The sequence below is a fragment of the Mastigoproctus giganteus genome, chromosome 10, assembly GCF_048544385.1.
Source record: "Mastigoproctus giganteus isolate SK-2022 chromosome 10, ASM4854438v1, whole genome shotgun sequence".
NCBI classification, from domain to species: domain Eukaryota; kingdom Metazoa; phylum Arthropoda; class Arachnida; order Uropygi; family Thelyphonidae; genus Mastigoproctus; species Mastigoproctus giganteus.
In genome coordinates this window covers 188405475-188423804 of record NC_143584.1, presented here as the reverse complement: position 1 = coordinate 188423804, position 18330 = coordinate 188405475, and the positions used below count along the sequence as shown (strand labels likewise).

Sequence of the window (18330 nt, the reverse complement as noted above, 5' to 3'; positions counted from 1 at the left end):
CTCCACAATAATGCACAGTTACAGAAACAACAATATGTCTACAGAAAAATTACAAAAATATACTTTAATATTGAAAATTTCATATAAAAATAAATACTATTTTGGTAATTATTGCTAATAATAGCAAAAATACAGTAAACTCTTTAAAATCCAACACCATTTGGGAATGAGAGGTGCCAGATTTTAAAATTTTTCAGATTTTAAAGAAGTAAAATTTTTCAGATTTTAAAGAAGTATAGCTGGTTGTTGGGTAGTTTTAGAAGAGCACACTTCAATATATATTAAACACAAACTGGACTTATTTGCATCTGTAAGCATTTATAATGGCTTAGATATCTTGTTCTTTCATTTATTTTTGTGGGCAGCAGGATTTAAATTGCATGAATAATGCAAATTTTTAATTCTCACAGCACAACCAACTTGCTTTTGTAATGAGTTGCCCTAGTACTGCACTACTATTTTCAACATCTAGCTTTAGCTATACATATCACAGTTTTGAAAACTGATTTCATATGCCACATGGCTGTTCACAATTTTACAACTGCTTTACAACAACTTTACAACTGCTTTGCCTGCGTGTAGTCACTAGAAACCATCTGATACCTAATGAGAGACCAGTTAGTCCTGACAGAGGCTATCATAGCTGTCTCATCATTTACACAATGGCAATTAATCTTTTGGAGAGGCCATCTGTTTGAAAGTAGCACAATACCAGGAAAGTTTGTGAAAGTTAAGACCATTGCACATTATCTATGTAATTTAAGTCCTACTGGCGAAAAAAAAAAAAAAAGATTAAAGGATAAGACAGTTCCATAAAATCATATAAAGAAAGACATGTCTCATTTATATGAGTACCTGATTGATTTCTTAATATTTTTTGATTGTAAAATGTTGATTTTTTTTGCAAAACATGCTGGATTTTAAAGAATTCCAGATTATAAAGTGCCAGTACTGTTATACGTTTGAGCACAATTTACATCTGTTTGCTTATAAATAAGAACAAACTGGAACCTAAAAATACTGTTTATATTTTTTCCTCTTGAGAATTTATCATATTTACTGTTTCTTCCTGTATTCGAAACTTCTGAATTTTACCAGTGGCAGTTTTGGGGAAATCCTTCACAAAAAATATGTAACGAGGAATCTTGAAATGACTAATCTGTTGGTAAATAATTTCAGTAAATTACTTTGTAAAATTATGTAAATAATAATAAAAAATGTTTTTTATAGTTGGTAAGGAATATAATAAATTTACAGATAATCGAGGTATGAATTTACTGTTTTCATTTGGCAACTGAAAATAGACAACAAAAGCTTATATAGGTTGCACTATATTATAAGTTGTCATATACCTCATCACAATAATAAACTTAGAGGAATTGCATTAACATAAAAGGCTATAAAATACCAGTTATAAATACAGAAACATGCATTTAAGAGTTTTAATCTTTTTGAAATTTTAATTATTAAAAATTGATTTCTAAATTAATATTTATAATTATCCCTTTATATCTTGGAGTACTTAGCTAGATTTCAATTAGATTTTATCAAAAAAAAAAAAAACCACATTAATCAAACCTAAACAAATTAAATGTAGGCAGCTCACTCAGCTATCACATCTCATAAAAGCATGTACTAAAATGCTATTACTATCATGTAGTTATAGTTACTGTCTGTGATTACTGCTCTTTACAAATTTTTTTTAGCTATAAAAGTTAATTTTTTTGTGATGTATTAAGTTAATTTTTGTGATGTATTTTTTGTATTAAGTTAACGTTTATATAAAATTTGTTTTATTTCAATAATGTACATGTATATAACACTTGAAGGTCTCCATACTTAAAAACTTTAAATCTTTGTTAAGATATCAAAATATAAAGAACTGGTTAAAGTTCAGAAATGATAACTTCATTTTCTCTCTGAATATCTCCGATATTTTCTCTGAAACCATGAGTGAATTTCAGATTAGTTTAGCTCCAGATTCAGTAAGAATAATATCAGCCCGAAACTGTGCAATTTATTATTTTTTTTTATGGAAAAATGTGAACAAAAAGAAAACACGTAGTTTTAACATTGCAACAAAAAAACGAAATTATTAATAGAATTAGAAAAGGTGAAAATTTAGGAAATCTCTCTAAAGAGTTTAATGTGGGGACTTCAACAATTTACAATATCAAGAAAAATTCCAATGCTATAACAGAATTTGTGTAGATTATGGATAGTGAAGGAGGATCTAGCAGGAAAAAGACTGTCGAAACCTGAAAATGCCACTTTAGAGAGAGCACTTTATTTTTTTTCCTTCAGAAGCGAAGTTTAGGTGAACCAGTGTCTGGCCCAATGTTGTGTGAAAAAGCATTAGATTTTAATTGAAAATTAAGAGGTAATGAAGATTTAAAGGCAAGCACAGGTTGGCCTCTGTAGCCAAGTGATCAAGGAGTGGGAGTGCAGTAGCACACACTCTTTGAGTAGACCGGGGTTCAAGCCCCTGACTGCTGAATACGGTCGATCTGCCAACCTGCAATGGACCAGCGTGGCAGATTATGGTCCATTTCCCTCAGCATGAATTGTTGAGGAGGCTTCCATCCTGCAGTGGGTTGATATTGGCTGCACTTTACCTTTTTTTTTTTTTACAGGTTGGCTGAAAAATTTTAAACTGAGACATGGTATACATGAACTAGATATTCAAGACGAGAACCTTTCTGCAAACAAATCAGCAGCGGGTGTCCTTTAAAAGTAAGTTCGCTTCAGTTAAGCAAATTACGAGAAAGGAAATGTTTATAATGTTGATGAGACTGGCTTATTATATAAGGAAAGCATTACCGAGAAAAAACCCTAGCCACTAAAAGAGAAATGCCTGCACCAAGTTTAAAGATGAAAAAACAGTGAGATACAATTGCTGTGTGCAAATGCCACTGGGATGCGGCACCTCCGTAGCCAGGAGCAGCAGTGCATAGCACACGCTTCTTGATTAGACCGGGGTTCGAGCCCGTGACCACCAAATACGGAGGATGCGGAAAGGTCAGGGAATGGCCACCACATACCCCCGGAAAAAAAAAAAAAAACCAAATAAAAAATAATTAACAATGCCACTGGTATGCACAGATTGTCTGTAAGTTGAAAAAACCAAGAGCATTTAAAAATCTTTCTAATCTTCCTGTTTTGTATAAAAATGCCTGGATGGATGTTTTTGTTTTCTGAGATTAGTTTATAATTTTTTTTTATTTAATTAACCTTAATTATTTAATTTAATCATAAGGTAAGATTAAATTTATTTAATCTTACTTTACTTTATTTAATCTTACTAATAATAAATTATTAAATTTATTTAATCTTACTGGAAAAATTATCCGGAAAATTTTACGGTTCGATTATCTGGAAAATTTGGCTATCCGGAAGAGGTCTGACATCAGTTATTCCGGATAACTGATGCTCTACTGTGTTTCCATTTTTACCTCCAACCAAACTATAAACACTGTAAAAATATTATATTTTACTTATAATGATAGTAGTTACTCCTTAAGAAAAGTGCAAAGTCAACCATTTTACCATACAAAAAATTATATGGTAAAACCTATTTCATTTACATTACTTACTTTCAATCCATTAGGTGTGAATGTGATAAAAGTTTAAAAACTATTTTAGAAGAGGTGAATGATTGGATTTTGCCATTTATTTTGAGTTTATAACAAGAGTTACAAACTATCAATTTCTCAGTCAGCCACTTCAGTGTTATGTTGTGTTGTTAAAGAGAGAAAGATAAGTATTATGTCACTGTGATCAACATGTCTGAAATACTTCTGCCACTCTTGCCCTATGATATATGGGATGAGAATAATGACAAAAGTGAAGAATTTTCTGAGTTATGTAACTCAGATGAAGATAAAAAGAACAATGGTAGTGATGGTTCTTAAGAATAATTTATGTTAATAAATAAATTATGTAAGTAATTTATGTAAAAACACTAGACTGAGAAACAACGTACTTGAATATTGTTTATAATCTAATAACCAGCCTCCCTAATAGAATGTAGAGTTCTGTGATCAGATTATAAATTTTAATGCTGCTGACCCCTCCTTCAAATACTGAACTTGAAAGGTGATATGTAGTTTCTGATCACAGTGAAACCATGATCAAACAAAAAGCAGCTTCCCTTGACAGTGGGGTGTACTTTCCAGTGCATTAAGTGTAATATTTACTAATGTAAGAGAGTATGACTGAGCCAGTAAATGAAGGTGTCTAAATATTTTGTCTAATTATATAGGTTTATAGTATTATCTGTCTAAAAAGGAGATTACCTTCCCCTTGCAGAATTCTCTAATATCCTGGTCTGTTGTCTTTGCTTCAGATTTTAGCTTAATCCAAGCACAAACTTCTTGTCCCATTCTTTTATCTGGTACACCAACAATCTGAAATCAACAAAAAAAAATTCTAAAATATAAGACCTTCCTTAATAATAATAATAAAAAAGGGGGGGGGGATTTCTGGTTAGTGGGTAGATTTAAAAAAAAAGACCTCTACTATAAAAAATGTTACATCGAAAACTCAAGTGAGTTTCTGAATATACATTAGAGAATCTGCGTTAAGTGGTTGGAGATTATCCACTTGCTAGTAAAAGAATTTCCAGCTGAATGAAACAAGTTTTTTAGAAATGTTTTACCATTTTATTGACATAATTGTCATATTAAACCATGTTCTATAAGTAGCTTTATAGTCCTAGTCACACTCCTTACTTTTTCTAGAGATTTCAGGTCACTATTTAATATACATAGAACTTTTGTATCATTCAGAACTTGCTGCCATTTTTATAGTATTGTAGAGTAAGTGGTAGGGGAATTCTAATTTTTAATCATAGTAAATATGTTCGAAGTTCAAATCAATTAGGGTGGAGTTAGTAGGATAATTTTCTTATCAATTTAACATTGTTTAATTAATAGCATTTATTAATTTAACATTGTAATTGTTACAGTATAGTGTAACGTATATCCCAAACTTGATAGCGTAAGGTATATAAGGTATAACAGAGTAATGTACCAATTCCTGGGTATCAATGATTTACAGGAATTTTGCTAGCAGGGATAAGGAGGTGATTGTCCCCTTGTATAGGGAAATGGTCAGGCCACCCCTTGAGTACTGTATACAAGTCTGGAGGCATCATTTTAGGAAGGATGTAGAGCTGCTAGAACAAGTGCAGAGAAGGGCAACGAGATTGGAGAATGGAACAAAGGGTTGCTGTTACCAAGAAATGCTTAAGTTCTACAAATTGCAGCATCTGGAGACCAAGCACCTGATTGAGGTGTATAAGGCCTTGAATAGTTTGAGCAAGCTCAATGGGATTCTTTCTCTTGTTCAGATTATTCGCCTGAGGGGACATAAATTCGAATTGAGGAAAGTCAATTGTAGAATAGATTTGTGTGGAAATTTGCCTTTAGCCAGCAGGTGGTTGATAGTTGGAATAAACTTCCATCTGTCATAGTGGAGGTGAACAACTTAAAATAAGTTGAAGGCAGAATGAGACAAGCATTAGGAGTGATTGGATGAGTGAAATGGGAAGGTTTTTTTTTCTTTTGGCTGATGCTATATAAGCTTGTTTTCTTGCATCATATGCCTCTACTAATGCTAATGTAAAACTAGATAGCTTAATAAGTATCACTGCATTTAGGAATCAATTAGTGTATTATTGTCAATTAATCAATTCAATTTATTAACCTTATTAATTTTCATTGTTAATCAATTAAATTGTATTTAAACAGAAATCATGCCACAGACTAGAGCAGAAAGAAAAACAACAGGCACAAAGTAGCAGGGGTGCTGTGGCAGCTTAGGGGAGAACTGTGCAACGTGAAATGTTTGCCAACCTTTCTGGAACAGTACATGATCTAGCCAAGGAGGATAGATGTCTCTCTGTGTGTGCAGAGAGTGTGAAGAAATTAGGTGCAAACTCAGTGTTCTGATGGGTGAGAGTTTGAAGAGTAGGGGAGATGCCCTCGAAGGAATTAAAATGGGGGGACCCATCAAGCTCTCAGCTGCCCAACCCAACTCAAGTCATCAAGCTCTCGACTGTCCAGCTCACTCTTGTGCATCAGGCAACACAGCAGCAACCTTCAAGGCAGAATGAGCTGGTACCACAGGAGCTAGTTATTGTCGGTGACTCATTTGTCAGGGAAACGGGAAATATATTGTGCAAAAAGGATAGGTGGAATAGGACCAGGGGTATGTCTGACGGGGCAAAAGTTGATGATGTAGAGCAGATATCATCTTTTAATGGCACAAAAGGAAATAATGTGTAAAATAATAAGAGAAGTTTACCTCAATATAGTACTTAGAACACTTCCGTATGATACCCTCCAGAAATTAAAACGAAAAAATCGAAAATCTTCCATTAGAGTAACAAATAATTAAAAATCAATTTAACGCAATTAAAAATAAAATTAATTAAAGGAATGTAACAAAAAAATTGCAAAACGATTTTCCTTCCTTTTTTTCGTGTCTTGACCCTCCTGATAATGTTTGTAATTTGTTAACATGTTTTTTTTTTTTTTATTATTTCTGAGGCCTGTGCTTCCCGTCGCAAATCTATGGATGTTTGCAATACGGGCCAATTGTTAGGATGTAGATAATATTTTAATTTATCGCGAAGCTTCCTAACCTGGGAAAGGACCACAGCTGTAATGCCCAATAGGTTCTACGTTGATATCAATATTTGACCAGAGCTGTAATGCTCAATTACAGCCGAGGAAGGAAAATTGTTTTGCAATTTTTTCGTTAAATTCTTTTAATTAAATTTATTTTTAATTGTGTTAAATTGATTTTTAATTATTTGTTACCCTAATGTAAGATTTTTGATTTTTTCGTTTTAATTTCTGGAGAGTATCATACAGAAGTGTTCTACGTGCTATATTGAGGTAAACTTCTCTTATTATTTTACAAATATTGATATCACATAGAACATATTGAGCATTACAAATACAAAAAAAAAGCAAATAATGTACACGTTGGCACTAATGACCTTAAGAATTGGAGATCTGTGGACTTAGCAAGTACAAGTCAATGTTGAAAAAAAAAAAAAAAAAAAAAAAGTCTTGAGTTAGGGTTAAATTTGAAAGTGTCTGCAATTCAGCCTGGGAGATATTGTGCAAGGTTCCTGGGGTAGAATTTTTCTCAGTGTGGTCTGTGCTTGTTAACAGGAGAGACTTTTTACAGGAATGGGATATACTTAAATAGAAAGGGCGCAAGAATATTTGCTGATGCTATCAAGGCAGCGTTAGGTGGGTCGGAAAACTGCTAGATTGGGGGATTCACAGACTGGTAGCTGCAGGCATAGGCAAAAGTGATTCTTTCTCTGCTTCTATCAGAATGAGCAGCAGCCTGGAGGGCAGGTTGCTGGAGATTTGAAGCTGCTGGAAATTATCATGGAACAAGTAAATACATGGGCTGTGTTAGGGTAACTAAGAGTAAGAACAAGTGCGTGTAGACTTGCATGTACACCAATGCTAGGAGTATAGTAAATAAATTTGATGAATTTGAGGTGCTGGTTGGTTAAGATATCAAAGGTGGATATTGTTGGGATATCAGAGATATGGTGTCACAGAGATATAAGGAATGCAGAATTGGAATTTGGGGAGTACAGCATATACAGAAAGGATAGGAAGGGAGGATGGGCTGAGAGGTGGTAACTGAATAACATTGACAAATACAAAGTACTGCATATGGGTAGTAGTAACCCCAGTGTGACATACAAATTGTGCAGTGCAACAATTTGTATTGTTGCACTGCACAATATGTACTCAGGGTAGTGGAGAATGAAAAAGACCTAGGGGTAATTGTGTAGTCAGATATGAAGTTCTCTGAGCAGTGCAGACAGGCTGCCAGAGCAGCTCATGGGGTTTTGTCAGTGATATACAGGAATTTTGCTAGCAGGAATGAGCAGATGATTAGTCCTTTGTATAAGGCAGGCCTGGCCAACCCACTGCCTGCCACATTATTTTTTGGAGCCCTCCAGATGATTTTTATACTACTGATTACATCAGTGGGAAATCATTCATTAACAGTACTAGGATGATAAATAACGAGAAATATGATACTAGACCAGCTGTACTATTTTAATACACAACTTTCTATTTCTAGCTGTACTACACAGCTTTCTATTTAATTCATTCTGACAGTTGTGCATACTCACTCTTTCATGTAACAAAGATGGATTTGTAACCTGACCAGACAATCTTTCTAGGATGTAAAATGTATAGTTTCTCCTTCAAATGTTTTCTTAGCCACTGGGACTGCTAGGCTTCAGTAACTGTGTGGTTTAAAATTTACATTTCAGTCCTATCTCTCCATTAGTGAAGAAAGCTAAAATTTAAAATATTGCTGAAAGCAAGGAGAAATTTAACTTTTAATCAATTAGATTATCAGTTATCAGTGGTTATTTGTGTAAATTGAATTACAATGATAAAATTCTAATTTAAACTGAAAAATATTGAGTATGAAGAGAGCCATGGACTTAACCAAGAGTAGAAAAATAAACATAAAATGTGAAGGGGGACTTTCCTGTTAATGAACTATATGCACATTATTAGGAGAAATTTTCCAATTATTTCAATACCATCCTCTTGTTTATTTTCATTAATCATAGCTGATAGCTGGGCATCCCCCATTCTAGCTGCATGTTTAAAATGAAAATCGATGACTCTGCTGTGTATTTTAAGTGAGGGAGAGAGGAATTTACCGAATAGTTTTTAGAACATTTTCAAAACTCTTACCAAAATTATATACTTTAATATTAGGTAAAAATAATAATTAAAAAAACTACACTCTTTCTTAAAATAAAGATCTGGGATGCTGAGTTTATCAGTAGCAATAAAAGTAGCAGTAAAAGGTTTATTATAACTCCTGTTAAAATAAGGTTAGAACAGGAGCAATAGCAATAAGACATGCCTTGACAAAAAGCAATACTTTTGCTAATGCACTTTAATATCAAACAAAAATAACAATAGCAGAAGCTAAACTTTGTATCAAAGTAAGGGTCTAGGATCCCGAGTTTACCAAAAGAACTTACTCCTGATGTGTTTGACATATGGTTGGTATAACAAGCTACCAATGTCGCTGGGCACCTCCGTAGCCAGGTGGGAAGGAGCAGCAGTGCGTAGCACACGCTTCTTGATTAGACCAGGGTTCGAGCCCATCACCACCAAATACGGAGGATGCGGAAAGGTCAGGGAATGACCGGAGCAATATGGCCTTAGTTGCTAATGCTCCTAAAAACCAAACAACAACCAATGTTGCTGACAAATTGCACATTTTCCCTAACAATTTGTGGCAAGAGTATTGTTTCTTAACAAAGTGTACTGTGTTCTTTTCATTTATAAATGCTACCATCAAGTGCTGTTGTTTTAGTTTTTGGTGCTTGCATTATGGTGTTTAGAGCATTAGCATTAGCATTAGTAGAGGCATATGATGCAAGAAAGCAAGCTTATTCAGCATCAGCCAAAAAAAAAAAAAAAAAAAACCCTCTCCCATTTCACCCCTCCATTCGTTCGAAATACCTGTCCAGTTGAGCTTTAAATTTGTTTAGGCTATCAACTTCAACAACAAGTGATGGAAGTCGGTTCCACCAACCAACCACCCGCTGGCCAAAGGCAAATTTCCGCATTTCTATCCGACATCCGTCCTTCCTCAATTTGAATTTATGCCCTCTGAGGTGATTATTCTGAGAAAGATGAAGAATCCCATTGGCATTGAGCATGCTCAAACCATTCAAAGCCTTATACACCTCTATCAGATCACCTCGCTGGTGCCTAGTCTCCAGACTCTGTAATTTGCAAAACTTAAGCCTTTCTTCGTAAGAGCAACCCTTTGTTCCATTTACTAATCTTGTTGCCCTTCTCTGTACCCGTTCCAGCAGCTCTACATCCTTCTTGAAATGAGGCCTCCAGACCTGTATACAGTACTCAAGATGTGGCCTAACCATTGCCTTATACAAGGGAATAATCACCTCCTTATCCCTGCTAGAAAAATTCCTGTATATCATTGACAAGACACCATGAGCTACTCTTGCAGCTCGTCTGCACTGCTCAGAGAACTTCATATCTGCCTGCACAATTACTCCCAGGTCCTTTTCATTCTCCACCACTGTCAGTGTAGTATCGCAGAGTTGATACATTGCTCTGGGGTTACTGTTACCCATATGTAGTACTTTACATTTGTCAATGTTAAACTTCATTTGCCACCTCTCAGCCCATCTGTTCAACCTTTCCAGATCCTGTTGCAGCAGCATAGCGTCAGTAGTGTCCCTAACGACCCTGCCAACCTTTGTATCATCTGCAAACTTAGACATTAAACTTGATATCCCATCATCAATATCATTCATAAACACCGAAAACAACAATGGACCCAACACTGAACCTTGAGGAACTCCACTAATAACATTAGTCCACGTTGAGCAGTGTCCATTGATTACCACTCTCTGTCTTCTGCCACGCAACCATCCCCTTATCCATAGCAGCAATTTGCCTCCAATGCCACACTGCTCCAATTTGTGCAGCAGTCTTCCATGTGCAACAGTATCAAAAGCCTTTCTAAGATCCAAATATATAATATCAAAGTTATTCCCTGCATCCAGTTCTTTTGTGACTACATCATAGTATCCAATCAAATTGGTCAGGCAAGACCTGCCCTTAACAAAACCATGCTGCGTCTGAGCTATAACTGAATTCTTGTCTAGATGATCCTGCAGTGCTTCTTTAACCAGTGCCTCCATTAATTTACCTGGAACAGAAGTTAAACTAACAGGTCTATAATTACTTGTGTCAGCCTTTGATCCTCCTTTGTGAATTGGGGTTACATTTGCACATCTCCAGTCTATGCGTACCTCCCCTGAGTCCAAAGAAGCTCTCATAATTATGGCTAGGGGTTTGCATACTTCCTTTGCTGCCTCCTTTAATATAAGTGGATAGATCCCATCCACCCCAGGTGCCTTTTTTATGTTTATCCTCAACAATCTCTCCTCCACTTTCCTCTCAGTTATTACAAAATCATCCAGCTCACTGCCAATGTTTACTTTACCTACATCATTCTCCTTTCTGAATAACTCCTCATGCGTGAATGTAGATGCAAAATACTCGTTTAGATTGTTAACCACCTGAGCAGGATCCTCAACTGTTGAACCATCAATATCCAGTGGACCAATCTGATTCATCCCTTTCCTTCTCGAGTTCAAGTATGTAAAGAACTCCTTTCTGTTTTTCTTTGCATCCTTTGCCAAGGATTTTTCGTAGTCTGCCTTTGCCTGCCTAATCTCCTTTGTGACTTGGTTACATACCAACTTATATCTATCATAGGCTTCCATGTCACCCATTAATTTGTATGTATCCCATGCATTTTTCTTCGCTGCCACATGTCTCATTAGTCCATCTGACAACCATTTAGGCCTAAACCTTGAACAATATTTCTTAGTTGGTATGTAAAGCCTGGTAGCCACCAAGATTAGTTCCTTGAATGCTTCCCATTTTGAGTTTGCTGTTGGTAACATCATCAGTTGGTCCCACTGTATAGAATTTAAATACTGTCTCAGACCATCATAGTCGCCTTTACGAAAACAAAAACCCTTCCCTTTACCTCTGATGGTAGTTACCTCCTTGAGTAAATCCCACTTCAACACACTGTGATCACTGCCACCTAGTGGTTCATTTATCTGCAGGTTCTTAATGCATGAAGAATCACTACTGATAATCAGATCAAAAGTATTGCTCCCTCTTGTTGCCTCACGAACATGCTGATGTAGAAAACAATCATCCAATAAATCCACAAAAGCCTTGCTAGTGTGCGAGTGACCAACCCACAAATTCCAGTCAATATCTGGGAAATTAAAATCCCCCATTATAAGACTCTCTGATTTACTGGCCCACTCTATTTCCCTGTACAATATATTATTATACTCATCAGAGTCATTAGGCCTATAGCACACTCCTACTCTCAATTTTGATTTCCCTATGCTTATGTCACACCAAACTGACTCGACACTGCCCTGTCCATCGATGTCAACTGGCTTCACTTCCTTTGACTTTGTGTTTCTTAATTAATAGCATAACCCCTCCTCCCCTCCTGTCCTGTCTATCCTTTCTATATACATTGTATTCCCCAAATTCCAGTTATTAGGTATTAGGTAAAAATAATTAATATTAGGTAAAAATAATAATTAAAAAAACTACACTCTTTCTTAAAATAAAGATCTGGGATGCTGAGTTTATCAGTAGCAATAAAAGTAGCAGCTCCTACTCTACACTGTGTATTTAATTTATCAATTAAACTTTATTATACATATGTACAAAATTATGTGTATGTACAAAAATCTGTGTGACACCACATCTCTGATATCCCAACAATATCTGCCTTTGATGTTTTGAGCAATACCTCAAATTCATCAAATTTATTTACCAAACTCCTAGCATTGGTGTACACGCAGGTATACATGCACCTGTTTCTATTCTTAGCTACCCTAACACAACCCATGTGTTTACTTGTAACGCAATGACTACCAGCAGTCTCTGAAATATCCTGCATCTTGTTTTTCAGACTTCTGCTCATTTGAATAGAAGCAGTGCAAGAATCACTTCCACCTCTGCCAGTGGCTACTGTTAATCTATTAGTCCTTGTATCCCCCCCAACTAGCAGTTTTCCGACCCACCTAACACTGCCTCGACAGCATCAGCAAAAATTCTTGCACCCTTTCTATTTAAGTGTATCCCATCCCTGTAGAAGCAATCTCTCCTGTTAACAAGTACAGTCCAGGCTGAAAAAAATTCTACCCTTTGAGCCTTGCACAATCCCTCCAGGGCCGAATTGATCGACAAGGCTCTCATCATATACTCCCTCCTATCGTGTCTGGGCAGAATTGCAGACACTTTCAAGTTCAACCTAATTCACGGCTTTTTTTCAACAGTGACCTGTACTTGCTAAGTAATTCCGCCGGTCTCCTACTCTGACTATGTGAACCATGTACCGCACATCATTGTAATTGAGCACAGTCCTCAAAAAACCCTGTAACCTTTATAATTTTGAGAAGGCTGAAACACTGATACAGTTCAGCAATCGAAAGTGGAACCAGTATCAGAATTGTTTATAAATTTCTGCATTGTCTATTTAAGTATTACAGAAAGTCAGAGGGATAAATTTGTGTCATACTGCTTTTTTGAATACAGAAAAAATAAGTATTTTTTGTATATTAAAATATAAGGAATTTGTAAAGATCAGCTATTCAGATTAATCAGTTTCCATTCGCTAACATCAGTACATACAGGTAACACAGCATTCCTAGATGACCCAATGACAGTCACTATTTGGTATCGATCAGCATATGGCATCTTTTGTTATAATTTAGATTACCACTGATTTGTCAAGGGCTGCATTAATGGAAATGCATTGCGCCCTCTTAGGAGATGGCAATAACCACAAAAACAACAAGGTAATGGTCCCACAAAAGGAAGGTGCTATTTATTTGTTCTGTGACATAGAGACAACTTATAGTAAGAGTATCACTTTAATTCTACACAACCAATACATGTAAGTATATATTAATTAAAGTCTTTGCATGCATTTGTGTGTAACAATGTCATATAACAAGTGAACTATATGCAAAAATAACAAAATAAAAGTACCAATCATATGGGTCCTTTGTACAAACCTGAACTTCTGCTACATCATCATGAGTGTGTAAAAATTCTTCAATCTCTCGTGGATAGATGTTTTCTCCTCCTCTGATAATCATATCTTTGATTCTTCCAACAACACTTATATAACCATCTTCATCCATGATTCCAATATCTCTAAATATCAAGTGATTTCTTTTATTATTTATAATTTTTGCCAGCTATATGTTACATTTATTTAATATTTATTACTTTTTTGATTTATGAAAAGAAAATTCTCAAATTTAAGTGAAATAATGTGGCAACCAAACAAAATTTGAGTAGATATATATGGGTCAGTTAGTTGGGTTTGTTTTGGATTTGCATTATGACAGCTTAGGCCAGGAGGCAGTGTCTCATCTATAATAAATAAGTGTACTAAAAGTACTGTTTCTGAACACAATATTGATGGCTGATCAAGCAATTACTTTTGTAATGTTTTGATTTCAAAAGGAATGTTTATGGATCTTAAATATTCTTTTAGCAGCATGGTGTGCAGGAATGGAACTGGAAATTGATGAAATAACAAGCATTTAAATGCTTGTTTGAGCATGAGAGCTGAAAGCTCAACTACCATTTGGAAAAGAAAGAAATTTTCTCCTCTAGGTTTTTAGTACAAAGTTTGGATTGATTAATAACTGTTTTACAATGGTTGTGAGTTTAATATAGCAGAAAATAAGTATTAGCCATGTAGTTCAAGAAAACTATAGGCTTTTGCTATAGTGGCAAAAAACAAGTAGTTAAGGAAATACAAATTATGCATTTCCCTCCTCATGTAGGTAACTATCCAACTGACCTTTGAATTTCTTCAAATTGTGAGCTTCAACTACCAATGGAGGAAACTTGTTTCATTAATCAGCAACTCACTGGCTAAAAGAAAACTGCCTACAATATAATGTAAACCTCTTATCCTGAAATTTGAATTTACAGCCTCTAGTTCTGGAATTCTTTATTAAAGTGAAAATTCATAATCAGTATGGCATTAAGGGCAAGTTGCTACAATGGATAAATGGATGGTTGAGTGGGAGAAGAGTGGTAATCAATGGACACTGCTCTTCATGGATTAATGTTATTAGTGGAGTTCCCCAGGGGTCAGTGTTGGGCCCATTGTTGTTTTCTGTATTTATTGATGCAGTTATATCAGGCTTAATGTCCAAGTTTACAGATGATACAAAGGTTGGTACAGTTGTTAATGACAGTAAGGATGGTATGCTACTGCAATAGGATCTATAAAAGTTGAGCAGATGGGCTGAGAGGTAGTAGTGGCATGTGATGCAAGAAAGCAAATGTATGAGCTTATGCAGCATCAGCCAAAAAAAAAAAAAAATCGCACCATTCCCTCCAAATGCCTGTCCAGTTCCTCCTTAAATTTATTCAACCTATCAACTTCCACAACGACAGATGGAAGTTTGTTCCAGCAATTAACCACCCGCTGGCTAAAGGCAAATTTCCGCACATCTATTCTACATCTGTTTTACAATGGTTGTGAGTTTAATATAGCAGAAAATAAGTATTAGCCATGTAGTTCAAGTACTGCATATGGGTAGCAGTAACATACTAACTGTGCTGTACTACACTGGGTGTAGTGGAGAATGAAAAAGACCTGGGAGTGATTGTGCAGTCAGATCTGAGGTTTTTTGAGCAATGAAGACAGGCTGCAAGAGCAGCTCATCGTTTTTTTTTTTTTTTTTAGGAGCATTAGCAACTAAGGCCATATTACTCCGGGAATATGCGGTGGTCATTCCCTGACCTTTCTGCATCCTCTGTATTTGGTGGTGACGGGCTTGAACCCCGATCTAATCAAGAAGCGCGTGTTACGCACTGCTGCTGCTTCCCACCTGGCTATGGAGGCACCTGCAGCAGCAGCTCATGGGGTCTTGTCAATGATATATAGGAATTTTTCTAGCAGTGATGAGGAGGTGATTGTCCCTTTGTATAAGGCAATGAGTACCACACCTTGAGTACTGCATACAGATCTGGAGGCCTCGTTTTAGGAAAGATGTTGAGCTATTAGAATGAGTACAGAGAATGGCAATGAGATTAGTGAGTGGAACAATGAGTTGCTGTTATGAAGATAGGCTTAAATTTCTGCAAATTGCAGCATCTAGAGACTATGCACCTGTGAGGTGATCTGAATGAGGTGTATAAGGCCTTGAATGGTTTGAGCAAGCTCAATGCTGATGGGATTCTTCCTCTTGGTCAGATTCTGCACCTGAGGGCTCATAAATGAAAAATGGTTGTAGAATAGGTGTGTGGCAGTTTGTTCCAGCAACCGATGCTGGAACAAACTGCCATTTGTCATTGTGGAAGTTGACAGCTTAAATAAATTCAAGGCTGAAGCAGACAAACTTTTGGAGTGAATGGTTGGGGGAAACAGTTTTTTTTTTTGGCTGATGCTAAATAAACTTGCTTTCTTGCATCATATGCCTCTTCTAATTCTAAAAATGCTTCTTTCTGAAGAAGTGGTACAGGAAGTACCACAAAATGGCTGAGAATAATCTGTAATTCTTTAAGAAATTAAAGGCAGATTATGATCGATGCAAGTTTAAATGCTCATTATTTCACAAATTTCCAATTAAAGGAATGTTTAATTTCCTTTCAAATTGTACATTCATTCAAATGTACAATTTGAATAAATTAGTAATTATTAAAATTAAATAAGGAATCTGTAAGTTTACTGGAAAGGTAAAAGCAAGGCTTATAAAGGCTTAATATACAGAGAGTGATTCAGAATTGCATGTCTTAAATTCTGCAGTGAGTTCTAACAATAAAAGGAATCAAAAATGTTCTGATGAATTTTTTGAATAGTGTAATTTTTAAAAAAAATGTTCTGACATCAGAGAAATGGATGTAAGTTCATTTAATTGATACCAAAGAAATGACTACACCAGACCACAGTAAATAACATAAAACACATTCCAGTCACAACTGACAGGAATTCAGAAAGCAAAATTTATTACAAAATATGACATAGTGTGACCATTAGGCAGTTCCCTACAAATCTGCCAACAACATAATATGCCTGTTGATTTTATTATTATTAGCTATATAGTGCAAGGAAGCCTGAGGCTTATGCTGCACCAGCCAAAAAAAAAAAAAAAATTCTGAATTACCCTGAGAGAGAGAGAGAGAGAGAGAGAGAGAGAAAACAAGAGTCAGAAGTAGAAGGGAATCATCAAGAAAGAGAATGATGATATCCAGCCCAGGACCTTGGATGTGCCAAGCCCATACTCACCAGATGTGAGCCCCTTACAAGGGTACTGCTTCCTGCAATTAGTCTGTAGGATGCTAGTTCAAAACCCTGTGCTGTGTGATAATGCAATTATTATTCACAAAGGAATGTGTACAAGAAACATTCACAAAGGATTGTGCAAATTTGAAAAAAAAAAACAAAAAAAACTGCTATTTGGGATGTTGCCTTGGTTTATCTCATTTGGAAAAAAATTAAGTTCAAGCAACTGTAAGCATTAAGGCCACAGCTAAATCTTTTATGAGCACATCAGCCACATAGATTCACTAATGGCTAGTCACGTACATGAATTACTGGAGTTTCAGGAATTAATACAATTTTAAGTTAACATACAGATTTAAGCTAAATTTTTAATATAATGCAGTTTTCTCTTTTATAGCACTTACCCACTATGATACCACCTAGAAGAATCTAATACTTCATCTGTCTTAACTTTATCGTCCCAGTAGCCCAAAAATGTACCAGCACCACGACAACAAATTTCACCTTGAGTACCCACTGGAACAATTTTACCATTATGATCAATTATTTTAATCTGAAAATAAAAAATATTTTAAAGCCTTGAACAGAGTTGTCCTTAATTTGATTTTCAGTAATTGGCTAGGCAATTTTTTCAGAGTTTTTGGTACATTGACTATCTTTGGTCATAATGTAGTGTGCTAGTTCATATGGTATGCTGGTGTATTATGTCTGTACAAGTGTGTATTCTCAGGCTAATTTGTTTAAGGTTTGATTAAAAAGTTCAATGAATGATCTTATAATTCTTGAATGCATGCCAACAGCTAAAAGATGGTGAGCATAACTTATGTCATCTTTTGAGCATGTGCCTACATGTACCAAGTTTTAACTTGTTTTTAAGCACCAGTCTAACAGAAAGCTGCTTTGAATAAACATTTGTTTTTCTCATTTGTTTTGTATACTGAAAATGACAAAATTTGACCAACATGAAAACACTTGCCATTCAGCAATTCTGACTGACAAAAACACCCTCTTCATGCTGTACCCACCTGTTCTCTTCATTTGACATGATGGTTTTACTTTGGTGTCCTTTTTTAAGTATGGCTATTCCCAAACTTAAAGCAGGACATTAGCATTAGCAGAGGCATATGATGCAAGAAAGCAAGCGTATACAGCATCAGCCAAAAAAAAAAGAAAGGTAATGGATTTCAGTTGATTCACGAAATGCAATCAAACAAAATGAATACAAGGTAAAGCAAGATAGCAGAATGACATCTTTTAGGATACTGCAAACATATCCGAAAGTAACAATTTGTCGATATCCTTTGTTAAAGGAAAACAAAAATTAGACATCAAAAAGATAAAATAAAACTGGAAGACACATTGCTAGCCTTATGTTTTTATAACAAGAAGTCAGGAAATAAGTTTTTCAGTATTGTCTAA

The 18330-nt window shown here is 35.5% G+C and overlaps 1 protein-coding gene across 1 annotated transcript in view; it reads right to left on the bottom strand.

The window, feature by feature from the left end:
* Positions 1-1024: 1024 nt before the first annotated feature.
* LOC150079657 (medium-chain acyl-CoA ligase ACSF2, mitochondrial-like) overlaps positions 1025-18330 on the bottom strand; it is a 118428-nt gene continuing 101122 nt past the window's right edge. Inside the window, exons 13-16 of the mRNA XM_090383155.1 lie at positions 17316-17464; positions 13676-13817; positions 4296-4406; positions 1025-1159 (exon numbers count right to left, since the gene is read on the bottom strand). Coding sequence (XP_090239281.1) covers positions 1025-1159; positions 4296-4406; positions 13676-13817; positions 17316-17464 — 537 coding nt within the window. The remainder of the gene's footprint in view (positions 1160-4295; positions 4407-13675; positions 13818-17315; positions 17465-18330) is intronic.